The 21,027-nt window shown below is 40.3% G+C and overlaps 1 protein-coding gene across 1 annotated transcript in view; it reads right to left on the reverse strand.

Annotated features, from left to right (window-relative positions):
- LOC592857 (radial spoke head 10 homolog B) overlaps positions 1 to 21,027 on the reverse strand; it is a 72,046-nt gene that overhangs the window by 9,423 nt on the left and 41,596 nt on the right. Inside the window, exons 11-14 of the mRNA XM_030982770.1 lie at positions 17,303 to 17,480; positions 9,017 to 9,178; positions 6,918 to 7,085; positions 6,389 to 6,505 (exon numbers count right to left, since the gene is read on the reverse strand). Of these exons, the coding sequence (XP_030838630.1) occupies positions 6,389 to 6,505; positions 6,918 to 7,085; positions 9,017 to 9,178; positions 17,303 to 17,480 (625 nt within the window). The remainder of the gene's footprint in view (positions 1 to 6,388; positions 6,506 to 6,917; positions 7,086 to 9,016; positions 9,179 to 17,302; positions 17,481 to 21,027) is intronic.

Consider the following 21,027-nt stretch of genomic DNA (forward strand, 5'->3'; position numbering starts at 1 on the left):
CTCCTAAAAGCACTATACAAAATCTCAGCTAGTGCAGTCAGGGTAAATGGCGAACTTACAGACTGGTTCCCAACAACTGTGGGTGTACGCCAGGGCTGTGTATTATCACCACAGCTATTCAACATCATCCTAGAGATGGTTATGTTACATGCCACCTATGACACCCCTATTAGAATAAACATTCAAGGCCATCTGATCAACAACCTCCGCTTTGCAGACGACATAGTTCTTCTTGCATGCAACGAAATAGATCTCCAGTCCATTGTAGATTGTGTACAACAGTGGAGCTCAAACTTTGGCCTCAAAATCAATATTGCCAAGACAGAGGTCCAGGTCATCAGTAAACAGCAGCAAGACATTAACATCAGCATAGGTGGAACCAAACTACTACAGGTGGAAAAGTTTGTTTACCTGGGAGGTACCATCACTCAATCAGGAAAATGCACAGAGGACATAGAGAATAGAATTGGAAAAGCCCTGGGTGCTGTTCAAAGTCTTCACAGCATATTGACAGCCAAAGACATTAGAGATGTTACAAAACTTCAACTATATAAGGTACTCATCCTATCCATCCTTATATATGGATCAGAAACATGGACACTGAAAAAAGAAGACGAGAACAGGCTCCTTACCTTCGAAATGATCTGCCTCCGAAAAATCTTGGGGGTAACCAGACTAGACAGAATAAGGAATACAACAATTCGGAAGACTCTAGGACTGGATGAAAGCATTCTGGACAAAATAGCCAAAAGACGGCTACGATTCTTTGGCCACGTTAACAGGATGAGACCATCACGATACCCAAAGATACTCCTAACTTCTGATATCCATGGTGATAGACCCCGGGGCAGACCAGCCAAGAAATGGATAGATTGTGTAAAGGCCGATTGTGCTACTAGATGTCTGGGATCCCTCACAGAAGCAACCAGAACATCACAAGACAGGAAGATCTGGCTTGACGTCATGAAGCAGAAGCCATCACACATCTCCCAGATGGTGCGGAAGGCTTAGGTCAAGGTCAAGGACTGTTGGCATTGTGACTAAGTTGCCTATGAGGGGAATTTCAATGTTGCTCGGCAATGATTTAGCCGGAGGTAAGGTGTTGCCATCACCAGTTGTGTGTAAAATTCCTGAGGTGAGTTTCGAGACAGAGGAATTGGAAAATGAAATTCCTGGTATTTCCCCTTCATGTGTAGTTACTAGAGCCCAGGCTATGAAAAAGAAAGAAGAAGAAGGTGACAATGATGGTGAAGTTAATTTGGGTGACATTTTTTTCAGAATGTTGGATGAAGGGCAAGATGACCAGATTCACGATAAGCCTATCTTCAGTCAACCTGCATTGATTGAGGCTCAGAAAGCAGCAGAGGACTTGAAGAAGTTGTTTGATGTTGCTCTACCAGCAGCAGAAGCTGAAAAGGTGTCACAGTGCTACTTCACAAAAGGTGATGTGTTAATGCGAAAGTGGTGTCCAGCAGATGAGGACTGGGCAGTGGTAAATCAGATTGTAGTTCCCCCAGAGTACAGACAGGAGATTTTAAGGTTGTCTCATGATATTCCAGTGGCAGGACATCTTGGTGTGAGAAAGACTGTTGCCAGAATTGCGGCTCATTTTTACTGGCCGGGACTCCGCAAAGATGTATCTGAGTATTGTCAATCTTGTCATGCCTGTCAAGTGGTGGGGAAGCCTCAACATCGAATCAAGCCAGCACCGCTTATTTCCATTCCCGTTAGTCATGAACCATTCAGTCGTGTTCTGATAGATTGTGTGGGCCCTCTACCTAAGACTAGGACTGGTTCTCAGTACTTGTTGACTATCATGGATACAACAACTCGCTTTCCTGAAGCATTCCCATTGAGAAATATCAAGGCCAAGACAGTGATTGATGCCCTCCTGATGTTTTTCACACGTTATGGTCTCCCACATGAGATCCAGTCAGATCAGGGCTCAAATTTCACGTCAAATGTATTCCAAGAAGTGATGTATCAACTTGGAATCAAGCAGATTAACTCATCTGCTTACCACCCGCAGTCACAGGGTGCCCTTGAGAGGTACCACCAAACCTTGAAGAGAATGATCAAGTCTTACTGTTTGGAGAATAGTGGAGATTGGGACAAGGGTATCCCGTTTTTGTTGTTTGCCTCCAGAGATACTCCTAATGACTCCACAGGGTTCGCCCCCTTTGAACTTGTGTTAACCAAGAGGACCATTGAAGGTAGTGAAAGAGCAACTGTTGTCTGAGATGAAGGAGGGAGTGAGAATGTGTTGGACTATGTATCACAATTCCGTGAAAGACTATCGAGGGCATGTGAGTTAGCAGGACAACATTTGAAGTCATCTCAAGTTGTGATGAAGGCTCGTGCTGATAAAAAGGCAGAATCTCGCTCCTTTGAGCATGGTGACAAAGTTCAAGTGTTGCTACCAATCCCAGGTGAACCACTCAGAGCTAAATTTAGTGGACCGTACATGGTGGAGAGAAAGTTGGGTAAGGAGACATATCTTGTGAGGACTCCAGATAGGAGGAAGAGTAAGAGAGTTTGTCACATTAACATGCTGAAGAAGTATTATGACCGTGAGGATAGAGTGCCAGTTGCTGTTGTGTGTGAAGAAATGGTTAACAGTGATCCAGATATGCTTGAATTCACACAGGAAGCAGATTTTGGATCTGGGATGTCTGGTAAGGTGAACAATTCCCAGGTGATGGCAAATCCTGCTGAGGTATTAGGTCATTTGTCTGAGCAGGAACAGCATGATGTGATAGAGATTCTATGTGAGTACCCTGCAGTGTGTAAAGATAAGTTAGGTTGTACTCTACGAACGGTACATGATGTAGATGTAGGAGATAGTTTGCCCATCAAACAGCATCCTTATAGATTGAATCCTAGAAAGAAACATCAGGTGCAGACGGAGCTTCAGTATATGCTAGACTGTGGTATCGTTGAGCCAAGTCAGAGCTGCTGGAGTTCACCTGTAGTCCTTGTCCCCAAGCCTGATGGGAGTCAGCGCTTTTGCATTGGATTATAGGAAAGTTAATGCTGTGACTAAGCCTGACTCGTTTCCCCTACCCCGTATTGAGGATTGCATAGACCAAGTAGGTAGTGCGAAGTTCATCACAAAGCTTGATCTCATGAAAGGGTACTGGCAAGTACCCCTGTCAAGAAGGGCGAAGGAGGTTTCTGCTTTTGTGACTCCCCAAGGGTTATTTCAGTGTAGAGTTATGCCCTTTAGCATGAGAAATGTCCCAGCAACGTTTCAGCGGCTTATGACTGATGTCATTGCGGGACTTGACAATGTTGTGGTGTATATTGATGATATCCTGGTTTTCAGTGATACATGTACATGGTCAGATCACCTAGCTTACCTGAGAGATTTGTTTGACAGACTGACCAAGGCTGGTCTTGTTAAAGCCACCGTCACATACTTGGGCCATAAGGTTGGACGGGACATGTTGTCCCGCGGCAAGCAAAGGTCCAAGCTATCGTGGAATTTCCTGCCCCTTTATCCAAGAAGGAAGTGATGAGATTTCTTGGGATGTGCGGGTTTTACCGCAAGTTTGTTCCAAACTTCAGTGACCTTGTTGCACCCCTCACTGACCTTCTCAAGAAGGGAATTAAGTTTGAGTGGTCAAGCACATGTGAGAGAGCATTTCAGAAGTTAAAGGCAGTGTTAATGTCAAAACCAGTGCTGGATGCTCCCAATTTCCAGAAGCCTTTTCAGCTTGCCACTGATGCCAGTGATGTAGGTGTTGGTGCTGTTCTCCTACAGATGGATGACATGGGTCTCCTGAAACCCAATAGCTACTTTTCCAAGAAGCTCAACCCCCACCAGCAAAGATATTCTACTATAGAGAAGGAGTGCCTTGGTCTCGTCTTGGCAGTTCAGCACTTCGACGTGTACATTAGCAACTCTTCAGAGGTGACTGTATTCACAGATCATAATCCATTGACCTTTCTTGAGCGCTTCAGAAACAAAAACCAGAGACTGTTTCGTTGGAGTTTGTTTCTCCAGCCTTATGGACTGAAAGTGGCTCATATCAAAGGAAAGGACAATATAATCGCAGACACGCTTTCTAGAGCTTAAACAAGCCTACTGAACATTCGACAAATTGTGAAGAAACTAGAACTTTAATATTTTGTCTTTATTCGTCATAAGGAAGCTACACACGATGTATTGCTTTGTATCTGTACTTGTCTTTTAACCTGTGAACTGATGGATCAGATAATTCAATAATTTTGAACAGTGATATGAATGATCATGTATGAACATTTCACCTATTAGCAGGAAATTGCCAGTATGGATAATGGACTATATTCTGTGGAGAATGTGCACAATACAGTATGTCATTGTTTCCTTATACATGTAGGCACAGGCCTACATGTATAATGGTTTCATGTTTTTTCTTGATTCTGTTTGTTCGTTATTTAGAATAGTTTTCTTTTGATAAAAAGGGAACAGTTATTGTTAATACCCAGCACTGTTAACTATGCAATGCAAAGCTTAATGCATTTACCATTTCACAACAACAACAAAATAATTATGATAATAATTTGCATAAAAGGTAACTGTTATCAATGTTATAGGTGTAAAACAAATTTAAAGCAAAACAAAAGTGTAGCATCACAACTTGCGTAATGTTGTTACACCGATTTCAAAGATTGTTGAATGCCAGTATTGCATATGTATGTGTTTGTGATTTAACTTGATAAGTCTTGTTTATTTGTTTGTATTTAAACAAGTTCCAATTTATACATGTAGCTTGTAGCAGTCACTCAACCGGTTATGTTTCTCATGTAAGGTGTACACAAAATATGTACATGTATGTACCCTTATTCTTGCATTTAAAGGTATTACAAAGTTTTGGTATGGGGTCATGAATTTGGTTCAAGTGAACATATTGAAAGCATATGCGATCCTACAATATTCAGGGATCGTTGTTGCGGTTGAAATCGAGTCTAAAGTTATGAAATTGTAAATAATAAACTCTTTATGTTATATAGCTCCCTCTCAAGGTCAATATATTAATTAAGCTATAAAACAATGTTTCTTGATTAAAATTGACCAATTAGCTATTCCCGTTTTAAAATTATACATCACAACTACATATTCTGAGATTTTCATGGTCACAGCTACCACTGTACGGCCGTAGGCGCTATTTGAAATTTATCCAAATTTACCGGGAGCACCGGTAAGTTTTTATATTCAATTTTTATCGAAAGGAGAAGTGTTTTAGGGGCTAATTTTTCTTTTGCTTATAATACATCTACAGGGGCATCCACATATCAAAATTGTAAAGAATCACTTTCCACCCAATTTTCAAATTTCCCAAAACTTTGTATTACCTTTAATGTCAGAAATATTTCAAATCGAGCTGTGCACAGTTATGTGGATCATTATAACATATTGCTTCTGTTGACCTACATATTTAATGAGACTCTGCACGCATTCCGACATAGTAATGAGGTGTCGTCATAGCAATGCGTCATGTGACTACGTTGTGCGCGTTCATTATATGAATATGCAATTATTTGTTACTGTAGTTGTGCGCATTTAGGATATCGGCGCCTGTGCTGAATATTCAGTGTTTCATTTATTGCGCATGCTTATTACACTCATATATTCATGTATTCATATATTCATTATGTGTGATGTGTGAAGATGTGTTTCGACCACCACAGTTTGTGGTTCTTTACAAAATACAGGCATTGTGTCTGATTAATGTCCTGGTACTTACTTCCAGGATTCAGGAAGAGAACATACATGTATAATGTTATCTATCGTTGTTTTCATTTTTCTGCAGTTTGTGTTTTGTTATTGAATGTTGAAATGAAAGGACTAATCGGTCTGTCTTCAATATTAGAAGAATGATGTTTATATGCCAGCTTGTTATCTTGTTATACCTTTTGTGTGGTTAATTTCTCGCCTTTAGATCTTACTATTGTTCAGAAGAAAGTTCTAACTACTGATAGAAACTTTCTTTTATGGGGGAGATATGTTACGAATATGCAAATTGGATTTTTATCAATACGTTAATTTTCAAGATGTTGCTCGAGTTGAGAGTAATAAACGGATCAAAGGTAACCAAATCGTCTTGATTTTCTTTATATATTAATGTAAATGAGAGTTGTGGAAGGGCCAATGTGAGTTGATTGTCCCGACCTAACACTACAGTGAACCTGTCTATAGCGACCACCCAAGGGAAACACAAAAAGTGGTCTAAGTAGACAGGTGGTCTTTGTAGACAGGTTCCTTTAGTACATGATTCAATGAGAAACCATTTTCAAGGGGAAAAAAAAAAGTGGTCTTTGTAGACAGGTGGTCTTTGTAGACAGGTGGTCACTAAAGCAGGTTTGACTGTACCATCAATGTTTGGAGACAGTCCTAGATTCTCACCTCAACTTTAGCATCAGATGCTTTCCTTACGACCTCAGATGAAGACATCGCTCGTAGCGGTGGAGAACCATAGTTAGATGTACGGGGAGAGGCAGTTTCATCACCATCATCATTGTGCTGTATACAGATAATCAAACATTGTCTGTTATGTGATCTCAAGTTGAATATTAGTGTCATTGTCACTTTACATACATAATTATTACCTAGTTGACAATTATGGTTGACTATTAACTAGTATCATGAATACTGGTATTTGGAGCATACATATTTAACTATTAGATGTTACACTCATTGGTCTGCTGTAATGTAATGTAATGAAATGGATCAGAGGAGACCAACATCACAAGTTTCAGGAAAGGTTCAGGAATATAAATGTATTCCTGTATATGTGTGTGTGTATATTTATAATAAAATAGCAGCAATTAATGACTTTTAGGGATATATGTGCCAGGTTACATGGCTAGGTTTACTATAGAAGTAGATCCCGTATAGCAATGAACCATGTATGATTAGTGATTATACTACTTACATGACTAGTTCTTGATGTAGATCCATGCGTAGTTGAGCTATAGCTAGTATGTGTATGGTTAGAGATAACAGTACTTGGTCTAGGAGTACTAGGGTCTTTAATCACTTCTTCTGTCACATAGTACATAGCACATCCAATCACAGCCTCAAAGAAGTCCAAGAACGTCATCTGAAATTAAATAAACAAACACTACATTTCAAAAGTGCTATTCTTTCATTCTTATCTCCCTTTTTAGAATTTCACAAGTAAATTTTTTGTTTCTTCTCCAATAACCATCTGAAACAAGGTTTAATTCATTTATTCATATGAAGATAGATGACCCGGTAGGATATTGTATTCATTCTCTGTGACATCACACTCTACTATTAAGTTTTTATAAAAGAGGACTTTCGCTTACAAGATTGAAAGATATGTTTTATAACACATTTACACATACATTTATATACATGTTCATGATGCAGGGTACGTCTGTTCAAATAAGCTTTTGTCTTTCATCAGACTTATTCAGAAATTATTTAATCTGTTAGACAGATCCTGTACATTAGGTTCTTTGTATACATGTATTATAACCACATAGCAATAATGCAGAGATGCAATATGGATGAAAACATTATTTTTTCTACAAAATTGATCCGATGACCAGGGTAATGAAATATGTCTGTAAAGCCCATTGGGAGGGCCTGTGGTCCTGAAATGCGCTATAAAGAACAAACTATTATTATTTTTATCAATTAAATCAATTTATTTCTGTTATATAGTAAAAGTTTTCGGGATCATCCCTCTAAAGATGTCAACCCATAATTATGGGTCCTTTTTTAATCATTTACATACATGCCAACATTTGAAAATCAGAAATCTGTACACTATGTGCGCGAAGCGCACATCACAAGTGCGAAGTCCTTTTAGCCGGGGTCCAGGGCCCGCTTTAGGGCCCTGGAAGCTCTGGGTTTCCAGATGCTCTCTGGTGCAATCTGAGCCTATTTTAGGGACCATTTCCCCTAAAATTCAACCCAAGTTTATGGGTAATTTTTGTGTCATACCAAACAAAAAAGTGATTGAAGTGAATTCCACATTTTAATTTATCCTTGGCAGAGGCAGAGCAGATAATAGACATAGATTTAATTAGCCACTCATGCAGAGTGATGCATTTAAGTCTAGTTACTTTTTAAAGAATTATACATGACATAGATCTATGCATAAAATGAGACTGGCAATAATGGTATTCAACTTTCCAGACAACAGTCAACAATCCAAAATTATTGTAACTCATTGAGCTACATGTAAATGAGGTTGTCAAAATCAATGTCAGCAGAACAAGACATCTTGCCGACAATAAATGCAGTAGAATCTATGCATATTCCTCCCCTTTTGTGCTTGCTCTAATAAAGGGAAATCGTTCCTTGTATTCCTGTTTGTACTTCTGAATTCGTCTTGCTGCTGTTCCGCTCATTTTGACAGATTTTCTTCCGAGACAAATCACAAAGTAGCATATACTGTACGGTGCGCTAGCCGCGATAGCGAATGCATGCATGCTGATATGCGCATGCAATTGTATAGAAATTATACTTACGAGATTTGCCAGCGCAAGTATTTACGTACGGAAACACATATCAGAGTGCACGTGGCGCGCAGCAACACGCTGCCACTGTACATACATATCAGTGCACGCTGCACACACCTTGCGTAATGCAATCCGTTCAGCACTCGATTGGATCAATGCCATGTATGGAAAGCCAAATTCCCCAAAAGCGGAACGTTCCGTTTTTTAGGGCTATAAAAACTTCAAAAACGGAACAGTTCCGTTAAAATCGGAACGGTTGGCATGTATGCATTTATCTTGATACAGTTTCATGAAGCTTTTAAGCATTAGAATGTTCCATTAAAAATTTCAATTTTGGTGGCATTATAAATGAAATGTATGATGATCATGGTCAGGGGGGCGTTTCACAAAACTTGTCATCAGTGACAAATGGCAATTTGTGTTATAAGCTACTGAAATCCTTGCTTCTAATTGGTTATCAGCAGATTTGTCACTGATTTTCATTATATGTTAAACGCCCCCCCCCCCCCCTGATGTTTTATTTGAAATGCAAGCTCACCTCAAGCTCTAGATTGCAGTCTTTAGAGTCATATACAGCTGGATCATCACAGGACAGGATCTCTAAGATACGCCTTGCTGAGAGGTTCTCATTCACTAAACCATAGTCATTCAGTGTGTACAGGAACTCACGCATCTTTAGCACGGAATCATGTGGCTTGTACTGCAGGAAAGGAAAAAATAAAAGAGAAAAAATGAACCTCATTAGAGTAAACTTTGTCATAACAAGATTCATTTGCTAACAGCAGGAAAAAGTGAACCTTACCTTTGTACAGGACAGTACAGTTGTGTGCCGCATAAGCCAATCTCCGCAATTCATGACATGAACTGTTTACAGATTGGCAGGCTACAACTGAAATGCTCAGCACATTCTAAAATAGTTTGACTGACTACTATTCAAATGTATCTTTCAAATTGATAAAGTCTTGCATTAGCTGCATTATCTGAAAAAAATTTCATACTATCTCATTAACTCATATCCTGCCATAAGGCTGCTTGCACGCTACCGTTATAGTGCTTTGTACACGAGTGTGCGCTATCGATTGGTTGCTTCATTTATGCGAGCGAGCTACTGCTTATCTGCTTTGTGCATGCATGCTTGCATTCATAATAGCAGTTATTATTCATGCCCATTGCACTAGTGTTTCGCACGCGCTATTGAAAGTAGCATCGCGTTAATCCGTTTATCTCAAAATTAACTTGGCACAGGGGGATTTGAGGCTTGGCACAATTAGCCATGTGGTATTAGGCTGTATTCATTATGGCAGGATAAAAGTTAATGTCAAGGCATGACATTATTTTTCCCGTATTTGTTACGCGGCAGAATAATTACCTTTTTTACCTGAACTGAGACTATCAGCACTTTCGCTCCAGCGCAAAACAAGACCGTACGAAGGTACTTCAACCATGTTGGTTGATCCCAGTTTTTTCTTCATTTATATGCAAAAACTGAAGGTATGTTTAATTCCGTGCTATTATTCTTATAAGTGTATGTTATGCTAGGATTGTACGTGTATCTTTAATGTTTTTGAGGTTTGTAGGACAAATTTAGGCCTCTTTTGAAGTGTGGATAGTGGTAAAAGTCCGTAATGGTATTGACTGTGCTTAGGGTACTTGTGAAAGTGATTGATAATTTGTAAAATAATTCTTGGTTATATACTTCAAGGAAGTGTAAGAGATGCTAAAATGTCTCATGATAGTTGATAAGTTATCTGGAGACATTCATTATTGTTTTTGGTGTCATATTTCATCAATTCGGGATGACACGTGAGACCTATTTTTCTTACGCTATTTTAGGACTTCAGTTAATTGTGTTACCTATACGTACAGATTATATAGCGGAGGGATATTTTTAGACGCCAGTTTTAGTGATTCGCCTTACGTTTAGTCTTGTTTATGTTGCCCTAGGTAATATCACGTTATTCGTTTTAATACTTGAAAAGGGGAATGGATTTTTGTAATGTGATTTATAGTATGCTGAATGGATTTTTTATGTAATTCAGGAATGAAACAAAACAACACATTTTATTTTGCTTAAAGAAGACACTATTTATTAGAGTATAGAAGTGAAATGAATAGTTATTTGATAAGAGTTTGAATGTGAATCTTTACTTCTAGTTGCTTTACTCTATAGTCTTAAACTTAAATACACCCTTGAAGGTCATGTATTTACTCTAGTTTGCATACAAAGAATGTAATCTAAGGAAAAAGGGACAATTTGGGTATTTTGAATCAACAGTCATTCTTTGTTTATCTTTGTTTCTTTACAAGATTCACACGATTGTTGAATGTGCTTCACAGCGCCACAACTATTAAAGGGAAGCTAATTCAAGTTCACGCCTCCGGTGTGGTTATTATAACAACGTGGAAGTTTAGACACGGTCTTATAACATTCTTCAACAATCTGGCTGTATAACATCAACTGAAGATGACTGATATAAAGACTCTAAAGCTGGTGAGGAGAAATCTGAAGGGACAATAGACGAGGACATTAACATCCATTGTCAATCTCTCCGATGAATCTGCAGACCTTAGTCTTCTAAAGCAGTACATCAGCAAGGCTGAAGAACAGTTTGTAAAGGTGGAAGGGAAGCATGCACAGCTTGTGCAGGTCATAGAGAATGACGAGGAATATGAGGCTGAGGAAGTCTGAATGACCAACTGCGAGACAGACTTTGTCCAGAAGTTAAATGCTGGTAGGAAAGTTCTCAACAAGCAGCTGTCGCCACCATCAGTACAGCAGACATCCGAGCAACAGCAGAACGTGACACTCCCTAGCTCTCCTCTCCGCACCTTCTTTCAGAATCAATCTGCAGGTGCCTAGAATGGCGAGACTGAAACTACAATAATTTAATGGTGACATCAAAGATTACCGGAGATACAAGGAAATGTTCCAACACTGCACAAGGGAATTGTCAGAAATTGAGTTTTTTTTCCAGTTAGCGGTGTCAATGGTATCTCAAAGGGAGAGAAACTTGGTCAAAAGCTGTTCAAGCGTAGCAAGGGCATGGGAGATGCTGGATGAACGTTTTGATGACAAGGACCGAGTGGTGGACAGTTTGCTACAAGATTTGGATGGTCTCAAGCCATACGAGTATAAAGGAAAGGTGAATCTTCCAGCAATGGCGCGATTCATCCAGGTACTTCAGAACTTTGAGTGCCAGGCCGAGACCATCGGCCTGGCTGGGGAGCTCAACAGCAGAATCATGCTTAGTCAAATAAAACTGAAGCTCCCAGAGGATCACAGAATGGACTACTACAAAAGTGTTCGGGAGGATAATGCAGATGAATCCATTTCAGGATTAAGCAAATGGCTGTTTCGGCAGCAAATACTTATGGAAAAATCCAAGTCCAGCATGGCAGATAGTATGGAGCCAAAGAGAGTTTCGAAGTCCTTGACTGCAGCCGTATGGAGGGAGGCTCCTTCATATGATCGTGATATCCCGAGATGTCCTCTACAATATGTCCTCCCCTGTAATATCAAGCGGAAGCTGAGAGTCCTTGATTGTGAGATTGAGGATTTACAAATGAGTTGGTCTTATCCGTTGACAGCTACTGAGATAGATAAGCCATGTGGGAATACACCTGTCATTTTCCCTGAGCATCTACAGTCCTATGACCACTTGACAGGTGTAGAGATTGATGTGGCCCCATCACCAGTCATTGATCTGCTGCTTGGAGTGGACAATACTCACCTTATGGTATGGGAACAATACATCAGGGGAAGCAGACCAGATGAGCCAGTTGCAGTTAAATGTCCTCTAGGTTGGTTTGTTCAAGGAGGCCCAGCAGCTAATGCAGCACCACTCCTCAACTACGTCAGTGTAGCTGCTTCAGGATCCCTGGAGGAGTTCATTGGACTCGAGACAGCTGGTTTGGAGCCCAGGAAATGTAAATGCTTCTCTGATGACGAGAAAGGAACTGAATCCATGCAGAAGAGTGTTACTCAACTACCAGATGGCTCTTATGAGGTTCGCTTACCCTGGAAGCGATCTCCGGATGAACTACCAGACAACTATGACTACGCAGTTAAAAGGCAGAAGAGCCTGGAGAACCAGTTCCGAGACCGGCCTAATGAGTGGGAAGTCTATTGCCGGCAAATGAGAGACCAATTGGAAAGGGGTGTCTCCCGGCAGGTTACACAGGATGAGATTTCAGATTCAGATTTCAGATTTTATTTCCGTTTCAAAACAAACAAAATATAAACAAACATAATATAATACAGTCAAATATAATATAAACAAAGTAAATTCAGTATTATGTAGAACAAAATTTAGTTGATAAGAAATATTGGGAAAAAACAGTACTGAACAATAGAAAAAAAATGACCTTGATGAAGTAATTCAAAACGGAGGGGCTTGCTAAAAAAGCAGAGCTTGTATGAGGCAAGCCCCTGACTTAGTTACATGGATACGCTTAAATAATTATGGTCGAAAGCTAATACCAGTAAAACACACTAAAAGGGAATACAAAAAAAAAGAAAAAGTAAAAGTAAAAATAAAAGTAAGATAAATATAGTAACAGAGAGAGAGAGAGAGAGAAAGGGGAGAGAGCAAGAGAGAAATAGAGAGCGAGAGAAAGGCAGGAAGAAGGAGATGGGGACAGGAGGCAGGTACACCACCAGGTCGTTAGGCTTGTTTAGATTATTCTTAAAAAAGAAACAAAAAAGGAGGAAAGGAGGAATAACAAAAGGAAAGATTTGTTTTATCTTTCCGTAGGTTTAGATTTTTGAGCTTGGCTTGTTGGTGGGGAGTATTGGCTGATTAATGTTTTCCTAAGTTTACGTTTAAAATTGCTAAGACTAGGGGCTTCTTTTATATCGTTGGGAAGAGAATTCCAATAGGCACATCCAGCGAAGACAAATGAATTCTGTGCAAATAATGTTCGTGTTAAGGGTAAGTGATAACAGTTCCGTTGTCTAGTCGGGTAATTGTGTACAGAGGCATTTTTGCAGAACATATCGGAAAAAATTGCGGGGAGGTCGTCTTTACTTAGTTTGAACATAAATTGGCCGAGTTGGAACACATAGATATCTTTCACTTTGAGAATATTATTTTCGAAAAATAAAATATCTGTATGAGATCTGAATTGTGTTTGAAATATTATCCTGAGTGCTTTTTTCTGCAGCAGTAGGATCCTATTTAATTGTGTTTGTATTGCACATCCCCATGCTATAATCCCATAATTAATGTATGGTAATATTAAGGTATGATATAATGTAAGAAGAGTTCGAGAAGGAAGAAAGTATTTGAGTTTATTGATAATACCGATGTTTCGTGAAATGGTTTTGCATATATTATCGATGTGAGTTTTCCATGATAATTTTTCATCAATAAACACTCCCAAGAATTTGGTTGTAGAAACATTAACAAGAGCAGCAACAAGACAGGGATGTAGGCAGAAGGATGTGGTTTCTTCCCCACTTTGGGGTTGTTAAAGACTCAAAAACAACTCCAGTCCGGGTAGTTTACGATGGTAAGGCGAAGTTCCAAGGGCGTTCTCTGAATGACTGTCTCATCAAAGGAGAGAATATTAACTCGAATCTTTTCGAGGTAGCCCTCCGGTTCCGTGAAAATGAAGTGGGCATGATCGCAGACATATCCAAGATGTTCCAGGCTATTAAGATTTCACCAGAGGATGCTCGGTTCCACATATTCGTTTTCAGAGAGAATCCAAACCATCCCATACAAGTCTTTGAGCTTACAACAGTCACTTTCGGGGATAAACCCTCTCCAACTGCAGCAATCATCACCCTCAGACATGTGGCTCGTGAGCATGCACCCGATGATGACAAGATACAGAAAGTAATCGTCGAGCAATTCTATATGGACGACCTGAACGAGTCAGTTAGTAATTCTGAGGAAGCTCTAGAGTTGAAGTCCAAGCTGATGGAGACATTGAAGAAAGGAAACTTCAACTTAAGGAAGTGGCAGTCTAATGTCAAGAAGGTCTGCGATGAGACAGAATACACAGACACTGCTACAGTCCTAGGTACCAGCTGGGATCTATCTAAGGACACACTGAGAGTGAAGAAGGTCAAACCCTCCGAGGATACTACCCTCACCAAGCGGAAGATTCTTGCTCAAACGGCATCCTATTACGATGTTTTTAGAATGCTTTCCGGACTGTTGGTACGCCCCAAGATTCTTCTTCAAAGGTTGTGGCAGCTGGACCTTGACTGGGACTCCCCCCTTGACCAAGGCAGTGAGCTCTACTCCATGATGAGTAAGATCAACAGAGACCTTAATGAGATGGACGGCATTGAGATCCCAAGATGTCTGATACCAGAGCCTTATAGGAGAACGAGACCCCTACCAATAGTGTCCATGCATGGTGTCAGTGATGCTTCAGAGGACGCCATGGGTTTTGCAGTGTGGCTGAGATGGTCACATACTGACAGCCAAGAAGCTCATCTATCCTTCGTCTGTGCCAGATCTAGAGTGACACCTCTGAAACAGACAAGCATGCTTCAGAAGGAGCTACAAGCTCTTCTCCTTCTATCCAGACTGATGATCACCATCAGAGATGCTCTACGCTTCAGCATAGTCTGATGGAAGATGTGGACAGACAGCATGACAGCGATTAGTTGGCTTAGAGGGCAGTCTAAGACCTTCCAATCTTACGTCGCACATAGAGTCGGTGAGATCACATCTAAATTTGACCCCTACAGGGATATCGCCTACGTCCCCTCAGATCAAAATGCTGTTGATCTCATTTCCAGAGGAGGCGTTGTTACAGACATGCAGGAGGTCATTAAGGGCCCAAAGTACTTGAGACTACCTCCTCATTCTTGGCCAAGGACACCAGAGAATGTTCCTGTCAAACCGGGAGATCCTGAACGGAAGAATTTTTACTCCCGAAACACCAAGACCCTCTCAGTAACGATGAATGCTGTGTCCAAGAATTTCCCGATTGTTGGTCCAAGCTACAGATGGTCACGGCGAGGGTGTTATCCCTCAAGGAGCTTCCCCGGAATCAATGGCTGAAACAATTCCTCCGGCAGATCTCTGAATGGCCATCCCAAAGAATGATCAAAGAGGCAGAACTGTATTGGGTCAGACTAGCTCAGAAGGAGATAAACTTCCAAGATTCCAATATACAGAAGCTGGACCCATTCTTCGATGAGGACAGTGAAGTGTACCGTGTTGGTGGACGTCTAGGTAGAGCACCGCTGTCGTATGACATTCGCCATCCATATCTTCTTCCGAAGAAGAGTCATATCAGCTTCCTCCTCGTATGCGATAGACATCTTCATGCCCTTCATGGTGGTCATTTGCGGACAGCAAATGAGGTTCGGAAGAAGTACTGAATAGTGGGGGACATAAACATTGCACGACATGTTGTACGCTGTTGCATCACTTGCAGACGGCATAGAGGCAAACCGATGCACCAGAGGATGGCTGATTTACCAGAGTTTCGAGTCAGCCCATGTTCGCCACCCTTCAAGACTACCTTGGTGGACTACCTAGGCCCAGTAATGGTGAAGCTGAATCGTAATACCACGACCAAGGGATATGGTGCCTTATTCACATGTGCGGTTACCAGGGCTGTCCACCTGACAGTAGTCCAAGACCTATCAACTCAGGCATTCCTTCAAGCTTTGGAAAGGTTTGTCAGTATTAGAGGAGCACCAGCCATGATGGTTAGTGACAATGCTACTTGTTTCCGAGGGGCTGACAACACGATCAATGAGCTGAACCTTAAGCTGAACTAAACACAGGTCCGGGAGCACTGTCAACGTTATAAGGTTGAGTGGAAGTTCGGACCACCGGGAGGACCCCACCACCAAAGGGCAGTTGAGCGCATGGTCCAAGAAGTAAAGAAAGCTATGAGGCACCTTGTGAAGGCTGACCGTCTTACCTTCGTAGAATGGGAGACTGTTTTTTGCAAGATTTCAGGGCTCATCAACAGCCGTCCCCTGACTGCGATGTTATCGTCGCCTCTCGATCATCCACCGCTGACTCCCAATCACTTTCTCATTGGGAGAGGAGATTTGAACTGCCCTGATATTCCTTGTGAGGACTACAAGGGAGATCTACGGAAACGTCGTGAACTGTGTAATACCATGGTGGAGGGTTTTTGGCGTAGATGGATGGAGTACACCCACAAGTTGGCACCACGTCAGAAGTGGCAACGATCTTCAGACAACGTGGAAGAGAACGATATCGTCCTCTTCATCGGTGATGACAGAAAGCGATGGCGGAGGTAGTCAGGACTCAGCCTGGACAGGATGGCCTTGTTAGAGTCGTCGAAGTGAAATACGCAGATGGGACGCGTGCCACCAGGCCGGTTACAAAACTTGTATCCCTGATGAAGTGAGATGAACCCTCAGACATTTAAAGGTTCAAGAACTGTTGATTACTGGACATTTGAACAGCTTGAAGAAAAATTCAGACATTTAAAGGTTCAAGAACTGTCGATTACTGGACATTTGTACAGCATGAAGGAAAATTGCTATTAATGGGCAATTTATAGTGGATAGTGATTTCATTGTATTTCTCTTTGATCTTATAAGTGTTCCATTTAGTCTTAAATCATGTTAGATTGTATTTCTTTGTGACATTCCGTCACGCTTAGGGGGTTGGGATGTCAAGGCATGACATTATTTTTCCCGTATTTGTTACGCGGCAGAATAATTACCTTTTTTACCTGAACTGAGACTATCAGCACTTTCGCTACAGCGCAAAACAAGACCATACGAAGGTACTTCAACCATGTTGGTTGATCCTAGTTTTTTCTTCATTTATATGCACCTTGTATTCAAGTTTTCAATGTATCTTTAACATACCTTGGAAGGTTTGCTGATATCTTGGTAGACCGCATAGCATCTATCCATATATCCTAGAGCGTTGACAGCATGTGCTTCATCATACAAGAAGTTACCCTGGACATCACACCCAAAGGGTACAATATTCTCTGTGATGGCCTTAGAAAGACACCAAGCTAGAACAGGACCAGATCCAGACCTGAATAACAAGATAGAAAATGTGGAATTTAGATTGGTCTTGAAAGGACACCAGACCAAAGTGGTGGTCTAGTGGACAAGCCCTGCTCCAGACTGTGAACCACCAGGCATGGGGTTGGAATCCACTAACGTCCCTTGGCAAGACGATATTCATCTAAATATTGCATGACAAGTTGTTAATTGTTTTAATTCTAATTAAGATTAGGCATGACATGTAGATATTACAAGTGAATTCTGTAAATAATAATAATACATTATAACATTGATAATATAAGAAGCAGCACATATTCATCCTTGGAATACTCTTTCAAATTGAATCAAGTTTAAAGGTAATACAAAGTTTAGGGAAATTTTGAAAAATGGGTGGATAGTGAATCTTTACAATTTTGATAGATTTGGATGCCCCTGTGGATGTATTAAAAGCACTAGAAATGTTAGCCCCTAAAACACTTCTGCTTTCGAGAAAAATTTAATATAAAGATTTACCGGTGCTCCCGGTAAATGTTATTCAATTTCAAATAGCTCCTAGGGCCGTACAATGGTAGCTGCGACCATGGAAATCTCAGAATATGTAGTTGTGGTATATAATTACCAAACGGGAATCGGTCGATTTTAGTCAAGAAACATTGTTTTATAGCTTAATTAATATCTTGACCTTGAGAGGGAGCTATACAACATGAAGTGTTTATTATTAACAATTTCATAACTTTAGAGTCGATTTCGACCGCGACAACGATCAGTGAATATTGTAAGATCGCATATGCTTCCAATATGTTCATTTGAACCAAATTCATGACCCCATACCAAAACTTTGTATTACCTTTAATTATGTAACAGTTAGGATAATACAGAAGAGGTACGAGAATATTTTTTTGCCAAATATGATATTGTCACGCAGTTTGGTTAAGATATTTGATGTAATATTATGTATATATTTTATTCCATGCTTTAGTCTACTCTACAACTATCCATGATTATTGTACCAGTCTATGTTAAGGATGTCTTGCTATAATTACGCTATTACAAATCCAGCCAGCCCGATCCCAATATAGCAAAGTTCTATTCTCTCCTCACTTTGACCTTGCATTCACTTTTAGAACTTTCACTCAGTCCCTTCTCACTTTGACTTTGCCTGACTTTCAGAGCTCTCATTCTTTCCCTTCGCTCTTGTTTGCCCGAAACTCTCATTTTAACTTTGCACTGTCCTTCAGCCCTTTCAGCTTGCTTCTTGTCTCGACTTTCTCCTGTCCTTGTATCCTCTCTCTCAATATGACTTTGAGCTCTCTATTTATGTGCTCAATGCCGTACTTCTCCTAAATACTCTGCAGCGCGATACTTGTGACCTACATGACTGGGCTTTCTCCATCTCCCTCGAAGGGTATATAAGACAGACTGCATTCGTATCTTAGGCAGTTAGGAGCGAAGAATCTGTCAGCGAAGAGTGAAGACCGTTGCAGTTAAGAGTGAAACTTGTGAGCTGTCGAGAGTTAATTGTGTCAGTTATTGTGAAAAGCCTGTCATCACGGTGTTTGAAGCGAGAGTACTCTACGAATGGGATAGAGAGCCATCCTGTTCAGAAATGGTCTCCAGTCATGTTAGTCTATCTGTTTAGCCTCTTCTAATGCCTGCTGCATTATTTTGCCTCTCTGATTCGCAAGACATTCTCTTTTATCCATCCTTGTAAATGTGTTTGGGTTTGCTGTAATAAACTCCTCAACTGTAATTTCTGCCTCACGAGTGTTTATTCTCCCTGAATCTCGGCCATCCCTAACAACTAAACTTCAACATATAACGGGGCTAATATATCTTGGGACTTTTACTTCCTATTGTCGAACAATATAAGTCGCCGTTACACTGGTGTCAAAAGTGGGAAACAAATTTTATGCATTTTGCACCATTGAATAAACAATATGATAAGAACTTACTTACTCTTAAGTTTGTTGATTCAGTGGAGCCCTTAAAGCAAGTACATAGTGCCCGCTTTTTGGGAGTTAATATTGATGACAAGTTATCATGGTCTTTACATATTAATGATATTGCATTAAAGATCTCGAGAATTACTGGAGTTATGTCAAAACTGAAATTTGTATTACCGTCAAAGGTACTGCTTTTGCTATACAATTCATTAATTCTCCCTCATTTACAATATGGTAATATGCTATGGATAAATGCATCAAATACATTGTTAAATCGTTTACATTTGTTGCAAAAACGTGTAATACGCATAATTGCCAAGTCTCATTATTTGGCCCATACCAACAATATCTTTAAACAATTAAGGGTTTTGACTGTATATGAATTAGGTAGGTTACAACTGGGAGAATTTATGTACAAGTCTGAAAAGGGACTATTACCAAACTCACTTCAAAACTGGTTTAGATGCAACAGTGATGTACATTGTTATAACACTCGAAACTCCAAGAATTTGCATAGCATTTATTACAGAACTGCTACTGGCCAAAGAAGTGTTAAGTATCAGGGTTACCTTACATGGTCTACTTTAGATAACAGTCTCAAACAATCTGCATCATTACGACAATTTAAGTATAAATATAAACAATATCTCTGCAATTCTAAATAGTCAAATCAATTTAAAAACAATTATTATTATGTTTCAAATCGCAATTATGTTATCATCAGGTCAATTTAATCTAATTATAAAACCAGACATTTGAAGGGAGAGTCCACCCTGAGGATGGGTTTACTCCGCCTTTACTTGGCCACACACATTCTCAGGGTGGACTTCCCCTTCATTGCTACCGGGGCTAGACTCGACAAGCTTCGCTTTTTCTAGCCCCATCTACATTACTCACCTTTTTATGTTTTAATGTTGATGTTTTTGTTAACTGATGTAGATTTTCATTGTTCTTTTATGCTTATGTATCTGTTTTCTTTTGCTCTATGTGTCAAATGTGTATAATGTAATCTTTTACCTTGTATATTTATCTGGTTTTTAATGTGGAAAATAAATGAAATGAAATGAAATGATTCAGACTTTAACACGTGCTTTAAATACGATACAATGTCTCCAAGGAAGCGAAAAGCCGATCTTGAGAGAGAGATCAGGGAGTTAAAAGAAACAAATCGGCGAGCCGAATGATATCGACAATGACAATGATGCTAGTGAAAATACTGAATGGAGAGATGGAAATGAGGTGTCCATTCACACTGGAGTGAAAGTCCAATTACCACCCCAAGAGCCGTATAATGGTACAGGACGATCATGGGAGAGTTTTGTATTGTCTTTCAAAAACTTCGCGGCTACTTGTGGCTGGGAGGAGTCGGAGCAGCGTGTTCGTCTTCTCGCCTGTCTCCGAGGTGATGCAGCTGATTTTGTCTTCCAGCAGCTCGCCCCAGACGACATCGCCGACTTCGTGAATTTGATATCTGCGCTCGAGTATCATTTTGCTGCAAGGAAGACACCTTCTACGTTTGTGTTGCAGCTAGAATTACGCCGTCTTGGTCAGAGGGAATCAATTGCTGACTATGCTGCAGATATTCGCCGCCTCACGACATTTGGCTACCCGACGGCGGATGCTGCAACGAGG

This window comes from Strongylocentrotus purpuratus, unplaced genomic scaffold (assembly GCF_000002235.5).
Source record: "Strongylocentrotus purpuratus isolate Spur 01 unplaced genomic scaffold, Spur_5.0 spur5_scaffold_13, whole genome shotgun sequence".
Taxonomy (NCBI): domain Eukaryota; kingdom Metazoa; phylum Echinodermata; class Echinoidea; order Camarodonta; family Strongylocentrotidae; genus Strongylocentrotus; species Strongylocentrotus purpuratus.